The sequence below is a fragment of the Mastigoproctus giganteus genome, chromosome 13 (genome assembly GCF_048544385.1).
Source record: "Mastigoproctus giganteus isolate SK-2022 chromosome 13, ASM4854438v1, whole genome shotgun sequence".
Classification (NCBI taxonomy): domain Eukaryota; kingdom Metazoa; phylum Arthropoda; class Arachnida; order Uropygi; family Thelyphonidae; genus Mastigoproctus; species Mastigoproctus giganteus.
In genome coordinates, this window is record NC_143587.1 from 14,999,403 (window position 1) to 15,023,419 (window position 24,017).

A 24,017-nucleotide genomic window follows, 5' to 3' on the forward strand; every position below is an offset into this window, starting at 1 on the left:
GGCTCTGATGTCATTTTTGATTCTCTTTTTTTTTTGTAAAGGTGAGTTGAACTGATTTTGATACGTTTAGCTCCAGACCTATTTGCATTACAACAGGCGACAAAGCTGTTGATCAGGACAGAGACTCGCTGATTTATGAGGTGAGTTTGTTGAGCATCTTTAGGTGTTTGTATAGTTTGAGGTCATCGGAATATGATGAAAAATCGGTGTACCTTCGAGGAAAGGTTCAAGGGCAGCAGCGAACAGCAGACAATAAGCCAAATACATATAAAATAAGACAGACTGGAGAAAGTTCAAGTTGCAAAGAGAGAAAATCAAAGAGCTCTAAGTGATTACGGCAGTTGGGAGAACGTTAGAGACAACAGATGAATTTGACACAATGAGGTAGAGAGATTTTAAGCCAGAGAAGTTTGAAAAGAAGAGATTCCAAATTACCAAGTCTCTGGCAGGGAATATCGGAACGGACATATGCACAAGTACCACCTTTGAGGCGAAAGGAATCATACAGCGAATAATTTGGGCATCTGAGATGAGCAGTAGTTGAATCAACCGATAACTGAGATTCTGTTAGAAAAAGTACATGGGGTTTGGAAGACTGCAAGTGGAAATGGACATCGTTGAGATTAGAATTGAGACCACGTATATTTGTGAAATGAATTAGGAAGTCCTTGGGAGGTTTAGATCTTTTCGTAGACAAGTGATGGGTCATCCTTCGTATGAAATGAAAAGGTGTGTTCATATCAGTTCAGCTCACCTGGAGCAATCAAACAGAAAACATTTTATTTAAAACAAAACATTTAATAGAAAATTAAAAAAATTATTCGATTTGTAAAATTATAATATAAAACTCAGGTTGAGCAATTAATAATAAAAACATCATTACTATTAGTATCAAAATCAGTCTTATTTTATTATTATTTTTTTCTTTTAATGGAAACCCCAAACACGAAAGGTATTAGAACCTATAGTACTTAGTACCATGCTTGAGTTGGAGGTTGAGAAGACGAAAGAAGATATTTGTTGACATTGGACTTGAACTTCTGTAGATTGTAATTCAGGAAATACGTATGAAGGAAGGTTGTTCCAGAAAACGGCAGTTGAATGCATAAATGAGGAAGATGAGAAGTTGGTTCTGTGAGTTTGAAGTTGGACAGTAAATGGATGTTGCCTGGTTGGACTGTTTTGAAAGAGAGAGCGGGAATTAAAAATATTTGCCAGTTTGGTATATAAATAAATAATTATTTACTGCCCAAAAACAAATACGGGCAAGCCCATCAGGGCCTTATAGTCAGGATCAGGAATTGATAAAATTTACAGAAACTATAAACAACGATATTAGAATCATAGATTAGAACAGTTGGGAGATGTTTGGTACCCAGTCCTCGGTTGAACTTGGAGACAAAATTAAGATGATATTTCACTGGTGTGAAGAGTCATCTTAAAATTATTTGCAGGATAAGAAAATTATACTAAAATCTCAACATTTGCAATTTGACAAATTAATTTATAGAGGGTGTCTCCAGGGGTCTGTGCTACGTCCTGTATTTTGGAATTTAGTATTAAATCAATGGTTGGAGCAAGACATGCCATATGTTCACAAGATAACATTTGCGGATGGTCTTGTTTTGTGCGTCCCTGGGAAATCTAGGAGGGAACTTGAATTTAGAGCTGATATTATATTGAGAAGTTTGCAATCATGGGTTAATAACAAGCTAAGCATTTCCACTAAGAAAACAGTCATGATGGTTCTTATTGGAAAACCTAATTATGACGGGCCTCCTAAAAGTATAATTAATGATGCAGATCCCCTTGGTCTCCGTTGTAAAATAACTGGGGATATACGTGGATGATAAATTTTCTTTTTAACCTCATTTAAATTAATTAAAATTAAGAAAATTAATAAATATAGTTCTACAATCATTCGCATAACTAGATCAGAGTGGGGTTTAAATAAAAGATTTTTCTTTTTATACTATAAAGCTCTATTTTTGCCCATAGTGTCTTATGGGGCATCAGTTTGGTGTGCCTGTACAACCATTGCGAAATTTAGACAAAAGTTATTATCTATTCAGCGTTCTATGATGCTGGTTATGTTGAGGGTTTGCAGAACTGTTTCTACTAATGCAGTTCAAGTGATTGCAGGTGTATTGCCACTTGATTTACGTATTGCTTACAGGGCATTCTGTTACAACTTAAAAAGGGAAACAGATAACGTTTATGAATATCACTTCTGATATTACTGTTGATATTAAAATTACTAAGAAAAATATTGTGTAAGTTACTGGATATTTGGCAATCGAGATGGGGGGGAGTGAAACTGGGGAGATTACACGGATGTTTATAGCAAGGGTAGAGTTTGCTATTGATAAGAAAATAGAGAAATGGTTTCTATTGGAAAATAGACAAATTGATAAGAAAATAGACAAATACACCCTGTAATGGAGCTGACTTATTTAATCACTGGACATGGCTGTCTGAATCACAATTTATTTTATTTTGGTCTTGTCAATGAACCAACATGCCAGTGTGTAACTTTTGATGCGTACTCTGATTTCAAAGGCACACGTGGCTCATTAATGAAAGGAGGCTCGTCACAACAGTCAAACTCATGACCGGTATCATCTCCTCCCCCTCCTCCTGGGATAACTGTGCATGGAGGCTCTCAGTGGCACGTCTACGAACAAGAATGCAAAATGGGATGACCTGCGAGATTTCTTTTCTTCTTTTCCTTGGTGAGATTACTGTTTCAAAACTTTTGATGTCAACGTTTCCTCAGATCGTGTCAGTGAAATTATTCTTGCAGGAATGGAATCCTTTATCCCACACTCCACTTTAAAATCTCATCCTTTATCTAAACTTTGGTTTTCCAATAAATGTGCTAAGGCTGTTCAAGAGAAGAATGTTGCATATCGTAATTGGCTTGTTTCTAATTCTCCAGTTTCATTTTCTGCCTACACCAAAGCTCGCAACAATTGTAAAGCAGTTATTAATCAGTCCAAACTAGAGTTTGAACAGGCTAAGAGTAGACAACATGCTTCTTGCCCTGATGGTAGCCGAGCATTCTGGTCCCATGCCAAAGCTTTTGGCCACACGTTTTCCCCATCTCTGCTCCCACCTCTGCAAAACCAGACGGTTCCATTGTCACTACAGCCAAGGATAGAGCTGACCTGCTAACATCCCATTTTTCTTCCAACTCATGCATTAATGATCTTTGTAAAACACCTCCCACCATTACCAGCACGCTCCATTCAATGCCTCCTGTGGTCTTCCATCAAAAGGATGTCAGAAGGATTTTGACGAATCTTGATGCTAAGAAAGCTCCAGGTCCCGATGGTATTTCTCCACTTGTTCTCAAAACCTGTGCTCCTGAACTTACTCCTATTGTTTGCCGCCTTTTTTCACTTTCTTATTCCAAAGGTGTTTTTCCTTCTGCTTGGAAATTTGCTCATATCCAGCCAGTTCCTACAAAGGTTGACAAATCCCTCCCATCCAATTATCTCCCATTTAAATTACTTCTACTCTTTCTAAAGTAATGGAGAAATCAGTTAACCGCCAACTCTTAAACTACTTAGAAACCTTCCGTCTGATCAACGATCACTAGTATGGATTCCGTCAGTGTCGATCCACTGGTGATATTCTGGCTTATGTTGCCCATTTATGGACTAATTCAATGGAAAGGTTCGGTGAAACACAAGTAGTTGCTCTTGACATCTCAAAGGTTTTTGATCGTGTTTGGCATAAAGGTCTTCTAAACAAGCTTCCATCTTATTGTTTGCCAACTGTTTTTAGTAATTGGCTATCCAGTTTTCTCTCTGATCGCTCACTGAGGGTGATGGTAGATGGCTCTCTGTCTTCTAACTTCTCTACTAATGCCGGTGTCCCCCAAGGTTCAGTTCTTTCCCCCACTCTTTTCCTCTTGTATATTAATGACCTTCTTCCATTGACTGGAAATCCTATCCATAGTTTTGCCGATGATAGCACATTGCATTCCACTTGCCATTTTGAGAAACCTTGCTCTGCTCAATCAGCTTCATCTTTTGGAAAATCTGCTACCAATTCCTTAAATGCCGATCTTCAGGTAATTCTCCAGTGGGGCAAAGACAACTTAGTTGATTTCAACCCTTCTAAAACTCAGTCTTGTCTTATATGTCGCAAAAAGGATTCTCCTGCTCCTATGCTTATCTTTAGTGACACTCCAATTTCTAGGCAAAATGATATATCTCTTTTGGGGATTACCCTGACTTCTAATCTCTCTTGGCACAAGCACATTACAAATATTGCTTCCTCTGCATCTAAAAAACTTGGTTTTCTCTTTCGCTCTAGGCGTTACTTTTCTTCCAAACAGCTGCTCACTCTGTATAAATCGCAAATCCGCCCTGCCATGGAATATTGTTCCCACATCTGGGGTGCTGCCCCCAAAACCTCTCTTGGGCTTCTTGATTCCATTCAGAAGAGGGCAGTTAGGTTAATTAATTTAGGTTAATTAGGTTAGGTTAATTAATGATTCATCTCTAACAAAGTCTCTCCACTCGCTTTCTCATAGACGTACTGTTTCTGCTGCATGCCTCTTCTACAGATACTTCCATGGGCACTGTTCTTCTGAATTGGCTTCTATAATTCCCGCTCTCTCTTTCAAAACAGTTCGAACACGTGCCGCCACCAGCCAACATCCATTTACTGTCAAACTTCAAACCCACAGAACTAACTTTTCATCTTCCTCGTTTATTCATTCAACTACCATTTTCTGGAACAACCTTCCTTCATACGTATTTCCTGAAAATTGCAATCTACAGAAGTTCAAGTCGAATGCCTCTTGTGTTTGGGGTTTCCATTAAAAAATATAATAACTTTAATGAGTAACCCCACGCAGTTTTAAATTAACAGCAATACACCTTTCCGTGGACTGGGCCGTGGTGGGTAGCAGAGTTGGTAGGATGGCTGTCCTCACCACATGGGGTCTAAAAGATCTGAGTTCGAATCCTGTCGATGAGTGAGGAATTTTTAGGCCTTTTTCACGAAGTGGCTGAGTTAGTGGTCTCAAGCGAGGGTAACATGGTTTTTATCTCCCGAAAACTAGGGATTTTATCCAGCAAACAGAAAATCGACCTCAGAACATTTACAGACAATATACGAAGTAGCATTGCCTTAGTCGCCGATGCTCCGAAAACCCAACAACAACAACAACAACAACAACAACAACAACCTGAACTAATAGAAGGAATCGCACAATTCTCACATGGAAAATCCACAAATAACCTTTGGTAAGAAGAGTATTCCTGTCCATAACTCTACTCTCGGTGGCTTTCTCTGACAGTATTGTGCTGGCAATGACCTTTATAGAATTCTACGTGAATAACTCTGATATTCACCCTGCGGGACGCACTCCAGATGTCTCAACACAAAAACGTGTGCCAAATCTCCGATTAACAATAAGGGCCGAGGGACAACTCGCTGAGCACGCGCAATCAGCGCAGCGCCAGAGGAGAGGTACATAGCACGTGGGGGGGGAAATTGTCGATAAAATGAAGAGTTGCAACTAAGTCGAGCAATTGAAACTGTGTTCCCGGAAAGCCCGTCTGCCGGAGGTCAACTTAAGCAATGTGTCAGACACACCTCAAGTGACGTAAACGTGTGGAAATCGCAGTCGGTTTCTGCTCCATTTTCTGTTGGCCATGTTTGTGTGCGCGCGCAGCAGTGGGTGTTCTCAACCAGCTTGTTACTTCCTTCAACGAACACCGTTTATCAACCATTATTCAGGGAATAGGGTACCCGGAAGGAAACTGCACGAGTGTAGTTTGCTTTGGTCCGTTAAGAATCAAGAGGACTAATTCGATGAACACCCCAATTAGAGGAATGCGTAACTTCCACAGATTTCGTTGTACATCCACAGGAATGCTTCTATTATGACACGTGCATACGTCACTCGAAAGAACCGGTTCACCAACCCTCTTCCCTCTTTGTTTCTTCGTATATTAGTAAACAGATTGATGGAGTTGAACGTGGATATCTTTCCGATGGTACTGATGCAGTTGTACAATTGGAAGTACTGTATCGTAATAACAAGGTAAATACTTTTATTAATATCTTTTCCCCTCCCTACAATACTCAAGTGGTGTCTGATTTTGAAGAGTACTGATGTAGTTTTATAGTGTACACATCGTGCTTAGGACAGGCTCGTCCTGCCTTGCCTCGGGTAAAAAAGAAATGGAAAATGGTGTTTAATAGTGGACGGTAGAATTAATAGTAGTTAAGGATAATATTTAATAACGAATTCAAATATTGATGTGATTTGATAAGATAGAATTTTAAAAATGCAGCTGAACAAGGTTGAAGAAAAAAAAAAGATCTTCCAGTTGGCGCCCGGAATCCAGATGTAGCATCCCATTGAAAAGGAGGAGGAGGAGGAGGAGGAGGAATTTTTTGAGGATTGTAAGGTGCAGTTTTCTAGTTTGAATAAATTTGGTTCATTGGAGTTGTCCTTTAAGATCTGTAGTTTACTAGAGAACTGGGACCATGTCTTCTTGGGCTGAAGAAGCTATCGATTTAATCTCTTTTATTTAGAGACGTTGTGGTACAGATGCCTGCGTCCGTTATGTATTATAGACCGACGTGAGTGAACTGAAATTACGAGGGCTGTTCAATAAAGATTGGTCATAATTTTTCATGAACAATGGTTTTGTAACAATGGTATCCACCTGGTATCACTGTGATGAACTACAGAACTTCTGTAAAACGGGCCTGACCAAAGTGTAAATGTTTGTTTGTGAAAGTGTAAGTGCTTGTGTTGTTTGTGTCACGCCTCTTTGTCACCAGAGAGCAACCAACACCTGGGCAGCTGCTGCCTGGTGCCCGTCCAGTTGCACATGGAGCCGGGCCTGTGTCCAGTCACTGTGCCAAATGCACAAATCCCGATCCACTGAAAAGGTGCTACTCCAGTGGATGCCAGCAATCCCGTACTCAGGTTGCCCAAGCCTCGTTACAAAACTGCTGGAAAGAATTAAAATTCAAACCATTCAAAACTAATTCAGGTAATTGGGAGTCATCATTTAAAGTTATTACTTGAAGTAAATCATTTCGTATACACGAACTACAGTCAAAAGGATCATGTCTCATCTGTCCCACAAACATTTGCAATCATCCTCTAAACCTAGCTGAAATAATTTGTATTTAGAGACCCATATCATGTCCTGTCAGTATATATGATGTCAACATAGCAGGATAAAACCATTTCAATCTCTTTTCTTGTAACATAAATTTTACATCAGATATAAATAACGTGGTAATTGCAGTTAATAACCAGATAAACTATTATCCCATCTGTACTGCCAGATTTTGTATAATTCATCCGAAAACTTTCGCTTTTCCTTATTTGTGCTACTATCTAATTGTGTTTGAACCCCCAAATTATTTATTAATCTTACTCTTTTCAGATAATATAAACCAGCCCTGAATATGATACGCAGATCAAGTGGAAGTGCTCCACCAATCATCTGAAGGGCATTGGTAGATACTGCCCTACAAACTCTATTAATTGCAAGCAACATAATTTTTTGGATTAACTATATTTTGTTTCTAAATTTAGCATTATCTACCCTTCTGTATCAACTACCCCTTATTCTCTAGATTCTAGATCTAGATTCACTGATCTAGATTTACCCGGTGTACAAACAACTAAAATATCCATAAGCTATTTTGTGACAATGTTAATGATTCCGTGAGAGCCACTGATACAAAACCACATTCCAACAAATTGACCACAGGACAGAACCCTGGGGACAACCTCTGAATATCATTTTATCATTAGTAAGATGTGTTGTCATAACGGACACTTTCAGAGATTGTCCCCAGGGTTCTCTCCCGGGGCCACTTTATTAGAAAAACAGGGGGCCTTTGATTCCCATTGGGATTCAAAGGTCTTCTCGAAATGATCTCCTCTTTTATTCTTGATAGCATCTCCTTTTAGTACTGTAATTATTCCTATACCACTCCACCTCATTGGTTGGTTGGCCAAAACCGACGCGTGTTATATTCTTTCTTAGCATTATTAGTCTCAAGTCTTAAAAAACAAAGTTCCTCTGTCCACCAGGGAACTTCTTTTTACAAGAGTACGCCATGATCTGATACGAAACATTTTGGATATAACTCGCGTATTCTAATGCAGACAAAGTGTTTAACCCTATTCCATTTCCCCCTTCAAATTCCAAACTCAAGGCTTGTTTAAATCTGTCCAATTTAATTCCTTTAGTTGGAGACCTATCCAACTGCTCCAGCCCAGGAGTTGGATAGGTATCACATGCCAACCGACCTGAACTGACAGTAAAGTGGTCCCTCTGGGTGTAATGAGTCACTACTTCCCAGTTTCTAACCAAATCACTCATATTTTGAGAATATATAGTAATCTAGGGTAGAAACCTATAACCCAGTTCATCAATTTTGTTTTTAAACCTGTCTTAAATCTAAAAGTTATCTCTTGATGGATCACTTTCTCTTTATCAAAAATATAATTTTTAAAATTCTTATAAAATAATTTCTTGTTTCTCTCGGCGTATTACAACTAACAAAGCTGGATCCCTTAGCTTTGGTCTGTCATACTGAACCCCCACACCACTTAGAATGTTTTAATTAACAATCTTGTTTGCATCTTCTAACTCTGTGATTCTATTAACACACATTTCTTTCTAATTATTTTTACATTCCTTATTTTAACATCCATCCTTTTTAAGTGAATTCTCAACAGCCTCGCTAACCTCTTGATTATTTTGCATATTAGACTGCTTACCAGCCTCTGAATATAATATTTTGTTTTTGTTTAATTAACTGCTCCTTCCTTCCGTTTTCATATTGCAGTTTTGTAACATCTTCACAACCAATCAATTCTCCTGCACAATTTACCTTCACTTTTTCTGCATAAGTCATAGGTTAGTCAATCCTTGATCTTTGAACTTGATCTTTGGCTGATCGTTAGCTGATCCTTGGCTATATCATTGGCTGATCCTTGTCTACATCATCAATCAAAGTGGATTTGGCTTGTAACTCCAGTATTCTCGCTTTTAACCTTTCACTATCTATAATTCACGTCGTCGTGATAGTCTCCATATCAATCCACTTATCGAGAATATAGTTTTATGCATATCTATGAACCTGGAGGCCCAGGTTCATAGATATGCCTCTGTAGCCGAGTGGTGAGAGCGGAACTGCAGTAGCACACACTCTTTGATTAGACTGGGGTTCAAGTCCCTGACTGCTAAATATGGTCGCTCTGCCAATCTGCACTGGACCAGCGTGGCAGATTATGGCCCGTTTTCCTCAACATGAATTGTTGAGGAGGCTTCAATCATGTAGTGGATTGATAATGGCTGCAGTTTTTACCAATTCATATATAGATGAGACATCATTGTATCTACTGCGCTACTCATGTACACTGTGCTGCCACTTTATTAGGCACACTCCTACTGTGCACATAAATGATTTGTCCCACAACGATGCAAGTAACATGACCACAGTTGTGGATATAAATGCAGCAGAGCAACCTTTCTAGTATCAGTCAAGCGTACAAACCGTAGCAAGAATGCGGAAAAGGAGTGATCTAACGGACTTCGAACGCAGCATAGTAGTAGGTGCAAGACGCGCTGGACAAAGCATCTCTGAAACAGTAGTTCTCTTGAATTTTTCACGCACCACAGGTTCAAGAGTGTATCGAGAATGGTCCAAAGAACAGAAATCATCCTCTCAATGGCGCCCCTGTGGAAGAAAATCGCTTGTTCATGAGAGTGGTCAGAGGAGGATGGCAAGAATTGTGCAAGCAAAGATATAGCGATAATGTCGCTCGCTCCCACATCACGTCAGAATACAACCTTGGTGCGCAGAACAAAATATCGCAACGGACCACTAGTCGCACTTTGTCGCGAATGGGCCACAACAGCCGACGGCCATATCGCGTAACCTTTGAATGCCATGTGGCCGTCGCCTCCTATGGGCACAGCAACACCAGCACTGGACTATCGAGGATTGGAAAACAGTTGATTGATCTGACGAATCGAAGTTCCTGGTGCATTACGTTGATGGAAGGCTCAGAATTTGGCGAAAACAACATGAATCCATGGACCCGTCATGTCTGACGACTACTGTGCAAGGTGGTGGGGGCAGTGTTATTGTTTGGGGAATGTTTTCCTGGCACACGTTGGGTCCATTGATACCCATAGATTCACGTCTGAATGCCACATCGTGCCTAAACATCGTTGCTGACCAAGTGCATCCGTTCATGTTGACAGTTTATCCTCAGTCAGATGGTTACTTCCAGCAGGATAATGCGCTGGCGCACAAAGTCCGAATCACTCTGGAATGGTTGCAGGAACATGACAATGACTTGTGTTTGCTGCAATGGCCTGCTCAGTCCCTGGATCTCAATTCTATTGAACATCTTTGGAATGAGCTGGAAAGGGCTGCTCGCTGCAAGCCTACACCTCCGTCGAATCTCAAGGAACTGCGTGACACGTGTCTTCACGGTACTCCATTCCTGCACAAGGTTTTCAGCATTTTGTTCAATCCATGCCTAGACGAATTCAGGCTGTTTTGAAGGGAAAAGGAGGTTCAACACGCTACTGAGTAGGTGTACCTAATAAAGTGGCAGCACAGTGTATATTACTTGCTATGATCTCACTTCCTCTTACACTTACTCCAAAATCCCTTTTTGACCCTTCCTCCAATGCAAAATCCATCATATCCTCCAACCCCATTTCCCTAGATGAATTTGCTTTAATGTCAGTTTGAGTTCCTAATTGAACTGCCTTTTCAATAATCTGTGTTTCCAAATGTGTTTCGCTTTCCTTTGGGGAACTCTCCAAACTTAACCCCGATGCCTGACTAGTAATGCTGTCTACAGACTTATCTATATTATCTCTAAAATCATCAGTATCCCCCAAAATGGCTTTCACCATGTTTTTGAAGAATGGTAGAAACGTTGCAGCGCATTTCTTCGTTGGAGACTACTTCGAAAGGGACCATCAATATGTTTTGTTAAAAAAGATTCCAACATCTAGCAGTAAAAACCGTGATATGCAAGATTTATAAAATATTTTTAAGAATATAAATGTAAGTGATATTTTTATTACCTCTCAGAGGAGGATTGCATATTTTTCCCTAACGGAAACTCGGTTTTTTTTTTTCCAGCAAACAAACCAACCAGAAACGCATGCAATTACAGACATACAGACACACTATACTGACTCCTTGTTTTGGAACTAAACATGCAACTAATGAATCTAAGCACAACAAAACGTAAATAAAAATCATGTTATAATTATAGAAATGTTTTTAAGAACAATAAAATGAATTTGTTTCCTTCCGAGTTTCTAATACTTCCTTTCTTTACAGATTCCAATCTCAGTGAGTACCTCGGAAAATATTGTCGAAGAGCTAGTGTTCCTGTTGCATTTTGAGGTCCACGACCAGGTTTGCAAGGATGTACCAAACAATGTTGATAGCTGGATTAATAAGCGCAGCTTGTACATTAATCATTTTCGTATGCTGTTGGATTTTGGTGTCGAAGGGTGTAATATCTTGCTGTTATCAGAAGAGAAAGAAAGGGGGGACTACAGGAAAAAGATTTGCAACAGACGATACGCATGCTTTCTCTGGAGTTTACATTGGAGAAAATACTTTCAGCAATGGATATGATACTGGTTTTGGAGAATACGCCTCTGGTGTTGGAGGATGCGACTCTGGTGGAGGAGGATGCGACTCTGGTGGAGGAGGAGGATGCGACTCTGGTGGAGGAGGAGGATGCGACTCTGGTGGGGGAGGATGCGACTGAATGAAATGGAGTTCAACGCTTGAGGATGTATCATTTAAGTGTTTCGGATGAAAGATGAACTGACTTGAGTAAAGATAAGGTGAATAATTGGTAACCTATAACTCCACTTACACTGACAACAGTGCTTGAAGTTTATGATGTAATCGACATCAGCCCACGAACCAATGACTGTCATCAAAAACAGGTTGGTACATGAAGGGTACCAACCTGTTTGGTACCCTCCATGTTGTTATACCACACTCTGTGGAAGAGGCTTGAATTGCGGTCCATCTAAACATGTGGAACATTATTAGAGGTTTTAACTTTTGACCAGCATTCCAGGGTATTAAACCACGTAATTAAACCTCTAAATATTCTTCTATAAGAATTAAGATTTGTAATTATTTTTATTGTAAATATTGTAAACTATTTTTGTTATTTCCTCATTATACTGGCTTTTGTAAAATAATTTTATAAATCAAGGTGATTTTCTATGATTGTACTAAGCGTTTTATATTTAATAAATTATTAACCGTGTTATTTTTTTGAAGTGTGGCTGACTGGGTTTATTCGATCTGAAAGTCTTTGCATTTCAACCTAATCATGAATCAACTTTAAACTCGCAAAATTAAATGTTCAAACCGAATTAATAATGGCCTCCCTTCAGCCCTCAGAAATGCCTGGATTCGTCGTGACATGGACTCATTGGTATTGAGATTGTGCCACAGAAATGCTGGTACCTATTGATGTTTAAAATGTTTTGGATACTTTGCAGAGGATATATTGAAAGGATTTGCTCAGTCCTCTATTGAATCCAGCATGCTGGAAACATGGAGACAATGGTCAATCATAATTACGCATTTAATGATTTCAGTGGAGGGGACATCACTGGAAACACTGGACAGGTTCTTTAGACAGAACACACCAACGTTGACCACTGTAAGTCTACCAAGAAACTTGTGTTCATTCAAAGGGTAAGTTCTAGGGACAGTTAGACTTCTAACAATAATTGAAAACAAAGTTTATTACAATGAACTGCCTTGTTAATAAATCTTAAGAAAATTAATTTTCGCAATCAATCGCTACAAACATTTTCAAGCACTTTGCGTCCATTTCTTGACGGTCCCTAAAAGTCTAAAGCCAGCCAATTAACTCTTCTTTTCCATCTGAGTATTTTGATGACGTCTTAATCCCATCAGAGCACCCCGGAATCTTTAATCGTGAACACAAACACGTGATAAATCTCAGATTAACTCTCCACGCTAATCTACATTGCCGTAACTGGCATTGGTGAGGTGCGTGGGTGGGTGAAGCGCGCGACCTTATTTAGCTAGAAGGGAAAGATGCTCAAACAGATAACCGGTGTTCCAAGAATAGATCTCCTCTCCTGGCAAAGGTACGCTTAATTCAGGTTTTTCGCACTCAGCAGCTCACGTCAAGGTTTCCCAAATGCTCCGAATTCACTGAAAGTTTTCTGGTCCATTTGCTGCTTGTGGATGTGTTTGCAGTTCTTAATACAGCTGTTACTTACTTCGTGGAGCCCTGTTTCTTTGCCTTTCTTCCTGAAGGCGCCAAAGGATACTCAGGAGTAAACGACACCAATGGCGGATGAACTCTCACTTCCGTCCGGCTCGAATCAGTAACTCGTGGGTGAGTTCGCTTTTGGCTTATTTGCTGAATGTGCTGACACGTTCGACGCTAACACCGCTAAAAGTGCGCTGTTTTCTGTGGGGTAGGGCCCTTAGAAGCGTGGAACTCAACACTGGGTTAAAAAAAACATTTTAAATAATCCAAAGAGTATTTTAAAGTTTTTACTTTATTTCAAATTCTATAAACATCAGAATTTAGAATTAATTCAGAATTAATTCTTATAAATAAGTTGGAGATTTGCACTTAAAATTCTAAACTACTTCCATGTACATATGCTTAGTTACTTAAATTTTAATATATTTTTTTAAAATAATTAATGTCTCGAACATGTTAAGTTTAATTTAAAGACAAATCTTCTGTTACAGTTGGTTCGCTGCTCAAGTTTAAAATTGCCCTACCTAGAAAGAACGGACGGATTTACCTGGAAATTTAATTCATAAGTGCGATGTATGTGGACGTAAACGATTAGCACTTCAAATCGAACGCAGTAGAGCTTATAATAACGTGTTGGTAACCGCCATAACCTTTTGTAATTGATATATAAACTTAATAATTTCTCATCTGAGTTTATGTTTGTCCCTCCACTTATTTTTCTTTCAATTTGCTTGCGCAGACTATGAATTGAGTTACTTACGTGGGTCACCCTGGCCAAAAAATTACGAACCTTTATTCAATACCGCCTTCTTTTTTCGAATAACAGCAATTGGGTGTGAAGCGACATGGATTCTATAGAGTGTTTTGGTCTAACAGTAAAAGGCTGCGACAAAGTTGGAGGAAGAGGACTTCGTTGCCGAATAGCCCTCTTCAGCACATCCCACACATTCTGAATAGGACTGAGATCAGACGAATGTGGCGACCAGGGAAGATGGTGGAAATCCACGTCATCTTCTCCGAACCATTATTGCGCAATGCGCTGTTGCATTATAATTCATAAAGTGGCCATCACCTTCAGGATAAAAGTGTAACACTGCAGGGTGCGGTAGATCTGATACACAATTCAGAAAGGTGCAAGGTCGAAATATCATCTAGGGTACTCCCTAGATGACATTCAACGGATCCAGTCCATGCCAACAAAACATTCTCCATACTGTGATACGACCTTCAGATGTTTGGATTTCCCTAACAAGCAAATAGTCTCCATTGCTTGCTGAGGTTCTCGCCAAACTCGCATGACCACTTGACTTTTCTCCCCATGTTCAATCACCAAGTTCTCGACAATTTCCTGCGCATGGTACTAGTTGAAATAGGGCAATTCTGTGCTTGGTTAGATTCAGATGTTATTTGCTGCATACTGGATGTCCTATCTTTCCTACAGTCTTCCTTAGAGGATGCTGTCTTAGCTCTTCAACGAGGTAACACGTCCTCACGTCCTCACAGTTTTCTTTGCATCTATTTGCATTTCTTCTGTCTGTGACTATCTTAATACAAAGGTTCGTGTTTTTTTGGCCAGTGGGTGTATTTAGATGCATTGCAAGTGCACACCAGGAAACTAATATAAGAATCCTTAAGTCGCTGTTCGTTTGTAAGAGTTAATCAAAACTTTCCAATTTCTAATTTTCATTTCTTTGCAGATTTCTCTCCCGGCATACACAGTGACAAAACAACAGATCCAGAAATTAGTCCGAACAAGGCCAACTGGTCTTCTTGTTGCCCTTTGAGGTTCTCCACCAGTTCTGAGGGATGCTGTCAGAAGTTACGATAATAATAATAATGATCGTGGTCGCGCTCATCTTTCTCGTCTGCTGCTGCCTTTTGATAATGATCACTAAAAAATGTGGAAATCGTCAGAAGGGGATTAAATACATAACTACAGGGAAAAGCCCCTCGGGAGACAGCGGAGACGCTTTCTATGGGGTGTGCATCGGACAAGATAAGCTCAGTGGTGGAGGCGATTTTGGAGATGAAGTTAATTCGGACGGGTGTGATTGGGGTGGAAGTGGAGATGATTGCGGTGGGGCTGGCGTCGATTGCAGTGGCAGTGGGGGAGGGTTGTGACTGCCGCACGTGCTGATAATTTTAGAGTAGATGACATTAAAGTGAATATCGATTAATTCAGTCGAAGGCCGTTCCTCAGAACCAGTGGGTAAAGGAGTGGGTCGAAGTAGTAGCATCGGCAGAGAGATCAATGCTTACTCTGAGTCAATCGAGTGGAGATAGTTGTGCGCTCCATCTCATATAGATGAGACCAGAAAGCACCCTCGCACTCTGCAAAATCAGTAGTCAATCATTCGGAGAACTACATATTACACTGCACCGTTCCTCCCAACTCCATTATTATTTCCAGTTTGATTATATCCAGACACAAGACCTTGCATTTCTCAATATCAGTACCATCAGTGAATATCGTAAACAACAATGGCCCAGTGCTGAACCCTGGGGAACTCTGCTACTAACATTAGTCCAAGATGAACAGTGCACATGGAAGTTTGCTCATCTCAAATCTTCAAGAACTTATACTGAATCCAAGGGTGCTCCCACTTAATAGCTGAAGATGTGAAGTCCTCTTTCAGATGTAATAACTTCGCTTCTAGTATCCTCTCAATTATCATAAAATCTGTCAACATCCGCTTTGTTTCCGCTAGACCAATAATATCCTCATGATTAGACTGCAAAGGTGCAAATCCTCTGGGGATAAAGTTGGCTGCATCAGGTGATAACATCTGTAATGGTAGACATTTTTCTCGTATTTGAATTTACTAATTAAAGTGGAATCATATAATTAATTAAAGTATTAAGAATTAAGACTGATTTATTTGAGAACTAAGATGGATTCTTATAAGAGTTGGTCCTCTATAATAATTAAGACTTGTCGTAGCGGAAGACTGCTAATATTTTTACCATTTGGTGCTTATACAGAGAAATTAGATAATATTTTTATAAATTGATACTAGTGCATTACGTCATCATTGTACAAAGTAAATAAATTGTTTCTGTTTCGTATCTTAAAGTGTTTTGGTTGAGTTTGTTAATAACCCCCGTCTACTTATTAAATGACTACCTTCAAGTATTATTGAAAATATCAGTAAAAGGAAATTTATATAAATAAATAGCAACATATTTCGATTTAACGAGCAGTAGTGTTCATTTAAAGTGCAAGAGCGAGGCAACTCCGCAGAAACGAAACATTCTTGGTTAAAATACTGCGCATATGAAAGAACTAGATTTTTAAAATCATATTTTATTATTTATTATTAACTATTTGTTTATTATGGTAATCAGCTCAGAAACGTGGAATACGTTACAGTTGCTGTTAAATACAGGTGGAAATAATCAAAGATATTACAAAAAAGTTCATCTGTATCGCAATTTTGCGATTTGGTAAAATCTAGATGAATCTCACTTGATCAAACATTTCCTGTATCCTGGGCAGCAGTCCCCTGCTCTTGCCAACTTCGACCGGTCCACAGTACTCATTAAGATTGTTTCTAACTTTTAATTAAAAAAAGATTTCCAGTGACATTGAATACACCGACCTATTGCAGTGAAAATGACTTGAATCCTCTAATTACTAGTGTTATATACTCTACCTCAATGCTTGACGTAGTGCTATATACTCTACCTCAAGCATTGAATTCCATTCTATCAGTCACTCCCCATGCTCAATTCCCACCATCACCTCCGCCCCCACCACCGCAATCCCCACCACCACCACCCCAACCACCGCAATCCCCACCACCTCCACCCCAACCACCGCAATCCCCACCACCTCCGCCCCAACCACCTCCATCTCCACCGCCTCCATCTCCACAACCACTTCCGTCCCACCAAGAATAACCTCCATTGCCTTGTACAGTATAAACGCCACAGGAATTGTGTCCACTACCTGGTATACTTTTCGTTTTTAATGATGGTAGACAACAACATCCAAGAATGAGGAAAAAAACGACAATTATTATTATTATTATTATTATCACTGCCTCTATGGAAAGCATTCTTCACAAAGTTGGTGGGCATCCACAAAATGCTGCAGAAAGACTAGATCTTTGGAAGTAATTTTCTGGAGCAGTTCTTTACTCAGTGTGCCGAGATGGAAATCTGAAAAATACAATGAATATGAGAAAATTTCTCTTTTATTCCAGATGCCATTTTAAGAATTTCTCTTTTTGTTTTAAAAAACTTCAGGTGCATCAACAAATTTTAATAATAATTAATGCCAGTTTATTAATAAGATAGGAACAGTTTCAAGAATACATTTGCTGTATTTCATGTCTTCGCGAGAAGACATGAAATACAGCATTTCCCACACTGAAAAGGTCTGCGTTCGAATCTCATCGAAGCGAGGAACTTCTATGGATATTATTCACTCTGTGTTGGGTTAATCAGTCCCAGGAGAGGACGGCAAGGTTTTTCGTTCAGCAAAACAGACCAGAGAACACACGCAACTTACAGATATAATAAACACACACATGGATATACGAGATTACTATTGTAGTAGAGTTTTAAGAGCATCAGCAATAAGGCCATATGGCTCTGCGTTTGTTATCTGCAATTTGCGTGTGTTCTGCGGTCGGTTTTCTGTTTACTGGATGAAAAACCCAATTTTCCGGGAGAATAAACCATGCTACCCTCACCTGAGACCAACTAACTCAGTCACGTTGTGAAAAAAGCCCATAAAAATTCCTCACGTCATCGACGGGACTCGAACTCAGGTTATTTCCACACGGTGTGGGAAGGAGGTGACTCTACCAACTGTGGTACCCACCAGGGCAGTCAGTTCTGCCTCGATAGAATGTTTCTAAAAACTTCTTGATTAATATATTGCTACAAATTGACTTGGTAAAGTCTAAGAAGACTAGGAAATGAAATTGCAGAATCTGGGAAGACAAAATTATGGAGATGTTAGGGAAAGTGAACGGCGATGAAACCATGAGTCAGCCACGCGTGCACAAATGGCAAAAACGGTTCAGAGAGGGAGGTGAAGATGTCCATGATGATAATAAGACCGCCAACTTCAACAACAGACGAGAATGTTGAAGAAAATTCGAGAGATCGTGCGCCAAGAATTTCGGTTGAGAATTCGATTAAATTGCAGAACACATTCACAAAGAAACAGTGGGGACAATTTTTACAGAGGACTTAACATTGAGAAGACGACAACGCAGCAATTAAAGGCGGTATCTTCTGAAGACTTTCGCTGCTGTTTTAGATTCTGGAAACCGCAAATGGAATTGGCGCGGCTGGAGAGTACTTTGAAGGGGATAAACATTGAAATTGTTGTATTTAAGAGAATATAAATGATTTTAAAACATTTTTCGTTTCATTTTAGCCGCACTTTGAATTGCCAGAATGTTAATAAGCTTGATAGCACCGATCCGTGTTGACGCTGAGATGATATCAGTTATAAAACCTATGATCATTGAATAGACGATTGTCAAACAGCTTTGCTAGGGAGTCCTGCTGGACGATAATCCTGAGTCAAGTCACGTGGACCTTTTTCGTGCATTGTGAGCAACAACAAATGGAAAGAACATTCCCAAAATTCGTATGAACACCATTTCAGAACATGTAAAAGAACTGAAGTCCTAATTTCGAGGAGTCCTCATGAGTAGCACAGTTGGTACAATCACCGTCCTCCCCACACTGGGTGAAAAAGACCTGAGTTCGAATCTCATCGATGGCGGGTGGAATTTTTATGGGCCTTTTTCACAACGTGACTGAGTTAGTCGGTCTCAGGCGAGGGTAGTGTGTTTTTCTTCTTCCAGAAACTCGGGATTTTCATCCAACAAAACAGAAAATCGACCTCAGAACACTCGCAATTTACAGACATACGGTACAACATGGCTTTAGTCGCCGATGCTCCTAAAACTCAACAACAACAACATAATTTTGAGGATTATAATTATTCTCACGAGAAATAAAACATTTTTGGAATTGTATTGCCATTTCAAAACTATCTGATATTTCCTTATTGGACACCGTAATGAAATTTATCTTGGAGGAATGAGTCGAGCGCTTAGAATTAACAAAATGCTAAAATGGCCCTAAGCCATTACATTAAGATATTGAAGAATTGATTGAATTGAATCAATACACCGTCTATAAAAAGTTTTCGGAAGATTTTTACAATAAGAGCGAATGCGTTTAAATTCTTCATAGTCCTGGAGTTTCTCGAAAACGTGTGTTTGTGTGTAAGCTGGGTTTAGAAGCAATAACCTGATATTAACTTCTGATTAACCAACATGGATATTTCTCTGCCCTTTGTCTACAGCGCTGGACGCAGGGATGGATAAGGCTAAGAAGTTTAACGAAAAATAATTTATTGATGAAGGATCTAAGTAAGTTAGTTAAGAATTCGCTATCGCAGGAATCAGTTGATCCCAAGAAGTCTTTCTTTAAGTATTGTCGATACTTAAAATTGGCGAAAGGAATGGTAGAATGTAAGGATTTTCAGGATTACATAAAACTCAAAATGAAGAATATCATGTAAATCTTGATGTAATATTTCTGACGTGTACACTTGTTTTAAATACGTGTTTTAAAAAATTAGATTAAATTATCTTTAGTTACATCGGGAGTCAATCTTGGTATAAAATATTTAGATTTTGTTTCTACTGTAGATAAATGATATTTATTAAAAGGTAGTGAAGAACTTGATTTAGATACTATGTTTTCTGTCTTTAAATTTCGGCTAGAAGCAGTTATAGAAGAAGAATCTAAATTCTGGAGACCAAATTCCTTTAAACCGCAATTTGGCCAAAGATCTGGAAGAAATATTATGGGTCAGTAGCTAGAGCTCTCTGGGGACAAGAACGGTATCGTGTCGTCTTCAGTGACGAATCCCATCTCTTTTGGGACCCAATGGTGACCTATACAAGTCTGGACACGCGCTGATGACAGAAGAAATCCAGCCTTGGTGCATCATGGTCTGGGAGGCCATTATTACGACAGCTGTTTCTGGCCGTTACTGGCCGGCACATTGATGGCAACACATTACGTTGAAACCATTCTGAGACCAGTTCTTCTGCTCTTTGTGAGCTCCATCCCAAACTCTATTTTGCAGCAAGAAAATGTCCTCTCATATGCGGCTGTCATGTCCACATCACGTGGCACTGTTGGATTTGCGTATCTGTGGATGAAAAACCTGGTTGCTGAGAAACAATCCACGAATCCTGAAAATCTGTGTTCTCTAAAAAAATTCCAATGGAAAATTAAACTTTCTTAGTGTTTCACTGACTCCAAAAATACGAAATTTATTTTTACAGGTCTACATTGTTTTTGTACGTTTTCGTCAGAATAAAAACCCTTAGACCTTCAGAATAAAAACACGAACTTAATGAAAGATTATTTTTTCAACTTTTATTACGTTAAGAATAAATTCTTCAACTGGTACAATCAGTTACTTGAAATTCGTATTTTTACCTGAAGTGGTTGGTTCTGAAAACCTGCCAAGAAAATCAAGAAGTTCAATTAAAATGGAATGGAATTTAGGACCAATCTATCCTGGACTACAAAAATACAAGTCTTCTTTATATCTACTAAGTTCGTAGGGCATTCTTCTACTAAGGTGAGGTGCAAACTGGACTTGATAATTTTTCAGTGCAATCAGCATTTATTAACCAGATAAGCTATTAATTTAACACAGTTGTTCGTAGAAGCCATTTGCATAAGCTAGAACAGTACACCATTTTAGATAAGGTATATCCTACCAAAAGCCATAGAACATCCCTCTGATTGCATGAAATTGTGCGTGACTAAGAAATATGCAAGGATTTTGGCCTATATTGAACAGGCCAAAATATAAATAAAGATCTGGATTGGCCTGGAATTCATTTCAAATGTATCCCGAATGTTAAGTATGCGAAGGGAACTCACGGAATTTTATAGGAGATTGATAGTTGGATGTCATGTGTAGAAAACTGATTTTGGACTGTGGATATCGATCCTGGTGTGATGAGTCACGCTACACGCTTTTCCAGTTTGATGGATATGATGACTATGGAGAACGCTTACCAGCTGATTGCGTTGGCACAAATGTGAAATTAGGAGGTCATGGTATGGGGGTGTTTCTCGTGGAATGGACTCAATCTATTGGTCAACGTGCATGGAACCATGAATGCAGAGTCCTACATTGATTTTTCTGAAGCGTCAACGATGAGGCGTCAGCGATGTAAACCAGTAAATCCCAATATCGGATTTCACATATTTCCTTCTTATCCCCACTAACCTAGTTGCATCATCATGAACAGTGAACGTTATACGATCATAAGTAATCTGTTTTGGCATTGGCAAATTAAAATCATTAAAGAACTGGCTATTCGCTGTTTTAACATCACTTACCCGAACAGGTACAGAAGACTGGACATCCCTAGTCTTGAAGATAGAACAACTGTCTTCTTGCAGCAGATGGCGACATCTTTTTGGTAAGTTTGAGAACAGTTTTTATGAATGTTTCCAAAGACATGAAGCGACATCGGTGTGCACCCCTTGGGTTTTGTTCATCTTTCTTAGATGTTTGAACGCGCAAAAGATTAAATGACAATGTGGAAACTTGGAAGTTCCAAATATAACTAAAACTGAAAAATAAAAGTGGGGAAGAGGAGGAGCACTTTAAGTTTATGTTGCAACCAAGAGAACCTCTCTAATATTTTGTAATAATACAAATTGTGATGATCTGGCATTTTCCCTACATCTCCAACTGGTACTGACATTACTAAAATAACCGAACATGACAGGATAGAAAGTTGACATCGAAGGTGTGTGCGCAGTGATGACTGGAGGTTTATTTTACGCATACTAAGACCTCGATGAAACATTGTGCACTGTAAGTGGAAGGAAGAAACTAGGGAATAATATTATCGGGTGAATCCTCAGCTGAAAAAGGTGTAAACAAACATTAAGGTAAGTGTTTTCATTTTGGTGTTCTTAACACACCAACGAATTTGTTGCTTTCAAGAGAGATCATCTGGAAATGTAGAAGTGCTTTTTGTAACTTGAGATACTCGCACCTTCTATTAAACGCGCACTCTTTCAGATTGACTGTAGATAAACCGATGGTTCATATAAAACCATTTCTCTTACAAGGGGCGCGTTGTTGTAAACTGCAATCTTATATGAGATGGAAATTTGTTTCCGTAATTTCAAATTCAATTTCTGCTTCTTGCTTTTATGTTTATAAAGTCAAGAAGCACTTCAATTCGTTGATTAATTAATTTTAAATTTTCCTTTCCTTACAGATTGTTGTGAGATGCTCCTGATTATCTAAGAAGGCGTGGAGGATCGCTTCCAAACGATTGGCAGGACTGCTGCGTTTCGGACCTGTACAAGATGGGTGAAGCAGCGCCAGAAATGCTTTTAGCCGAAATCTTGGGTTTGGTCAGTATTTCTTTAGTTGTGGTTATAGTTTTGTGTGTGTGCATAAACCCCAAAGAAACTGGAAGGGAAGAGAACAAAAAAGGAGTTAAGAAACGGAAAAATGCTTCATCGGTTTCGAGCCAAGGACCAGATTTCGTAGGAGGTTCCATGTTAGGTCATACAACGCATTTTTGGCAAAGCGAGAGAAGTGGGAACTCGGATGGAGATTATGGTGGAGGGGGAAATAAGTCCGATGGAGGAGGACATCACTTTCATCGAAGTGAAGATCATTCCAGTGGAGGTGGAGCTAGTTCAGATACAAGTGGATGTGGAGCTGGTTCAGGTACAGGTGGATGTGGAAGTGACTAAGCAAAGGTGTCTGTAAGTGGAGTGCAGTTAAACGTTAAAATTAGATTCACTTTTTGTAGAGGCATATTCAACCAAAAAGCAATAAAAAAGCACTAAGTGAAGATGTCGATCATGAACTAAATTAAATTAATTTTTAAAACATTTTTTGTTAGATTATTTTGGATATCGTGGACTGTTTTCAAGAATGCTTTGAAACATGGCATAGGTCAACGGGAACATATTCACAGGAAGATTACACACACTGCCCAAAAATATACGAACCTTATTCAGTACTAAATCAAGCCGCCATTGTTTCGAAAAACAGCAAGTGTACTGGACAGCATGGATTCTGTAAAGTATTTTAGTGCCTTTTGGTTTAATTGTAACCATTCTTCCGACAAAATATGCTTCCAGCGAAATCCACTTTCTTCAACTTTGTCGAAGAAAGAGGAGTTTGTTGCCTAATAGCGCGCATTATAGCCTCAGTTGCTGATGCGCCAATAAACTCCAAGCCTAATAGCTCTCCCCAGCATATTCCACATTTTCTCAATAGGATTAAAATCAGGTGAATGTGGTGGCCAGGGAAGATGGTGGAAATCCGTGTCATTTTCTCCGAATCATTCTTGCACGAATCTTGCAAGATGCATTGTTGCATTTTCGTCAGTAAAGTGGCCATCACCTTTGGGATAAAAGTATACCATTGCAGGTTTTCAGTAAATTTGATACAAAATCCAGACACCCCTTGGATGATTTCAACCTTCCACCAGTATCAACGGCCCAGTCCGTGCCAACAAAACATTCCTCATACGATGATATCACCTCCAGCTGTTTGGGTTGTACTGACAAAGCAAGCAGGATCCATTGCTTAAAAGTTCTCGCCACACTTTCCTGCCACCAGTGCAAAACAAAGTGTATCGTGATTCGTCTGACCACGTGA

General features: G+C 39.3%; 2 protein-coding genes and 1 long non-coding RNA gene across 4 annotated transcripts in view; 2 read left to right on the plus strand and 1 right to left on the minus strand.

Annotated features, from left to right (window-relative positions):
- Positions 1-21,871, minus strand: part of LOC150075782 (uncharacterized) — a 56,056-nt gene extending 34,185 nt beyond the window's left edge. The window contains exons 1-2 of one of the 2 annotated variants that reach the window (XR_016547852.1): positions 21,719-21,871; positions 17,378-17,476 (exon numbers count right to left, since the gene is read on the minus strand). This is a non-coding gene — a long non-coding RNA (uncharacterized LOC150075782). Of the gene's footprint in view, positions 1-17,377; positions 17,477-21,718 lie in introns of those variants that run through there. The other variant, XR_016547850.1, reaches the window with a different exon arrangement.
- Positions 5,718-12,151, plus strand: LOC150075784 (uncharacterized). Its single transcript, XM_090387512.1, has 2 exons — positions 5,718-6,064; positions 11,374-12,151. Exon 2 carries the CDS (start codon positions 11,462-11,464, stop codon positions 11,810-11,812), a length of 351 nt encoding a protein of 116 aa, XP_090243638.1. The 5' UTR covers positions 5,718-6,064; positions 11,374-11,461; the 3' UTR covers positions 11,813-12,151.
- Positions 21,872-22,135: 264 nt separating the features above from the next.
- Positions 22,136-23,258, plus strand: LOC150075785 (uncharacterized). Its single transcript, XM_090388161.1, has 2 exons — positions 22,136-22,279; positions 22,615-23,258. Exon 2 carries the CDS (start codon positions 22,706-22,708, stop codon positions 23,099-23,101), a length of 396 nt encoding a protein of 131 aa, XP_090244287.1. The 5' UTR covers positions 22,136-22,279; positions 22,615-22,705; the 3' UTR covers positions 23,102-23,258.
- Positions 23,259-24,017: the final 759 nt, after the last annotated feature.

Excerpts from the sequence above, each read along its gene's own strand:
- LOC150075784 (XM_090387512.1), top strand. The coding sequence starts at position 11,462 with ATGTACCAAACAATGTTGATAGCTGGATTAATAAGCGCAGCTTGTACA.
- LOC150075785 (XM_090388161.1), top strand. The coding sequence starts at position 22,706 with ATGGGTGAAGCAGCGCCAGAAATGCTTTTAGCCGAAATCTTGGGTTTG.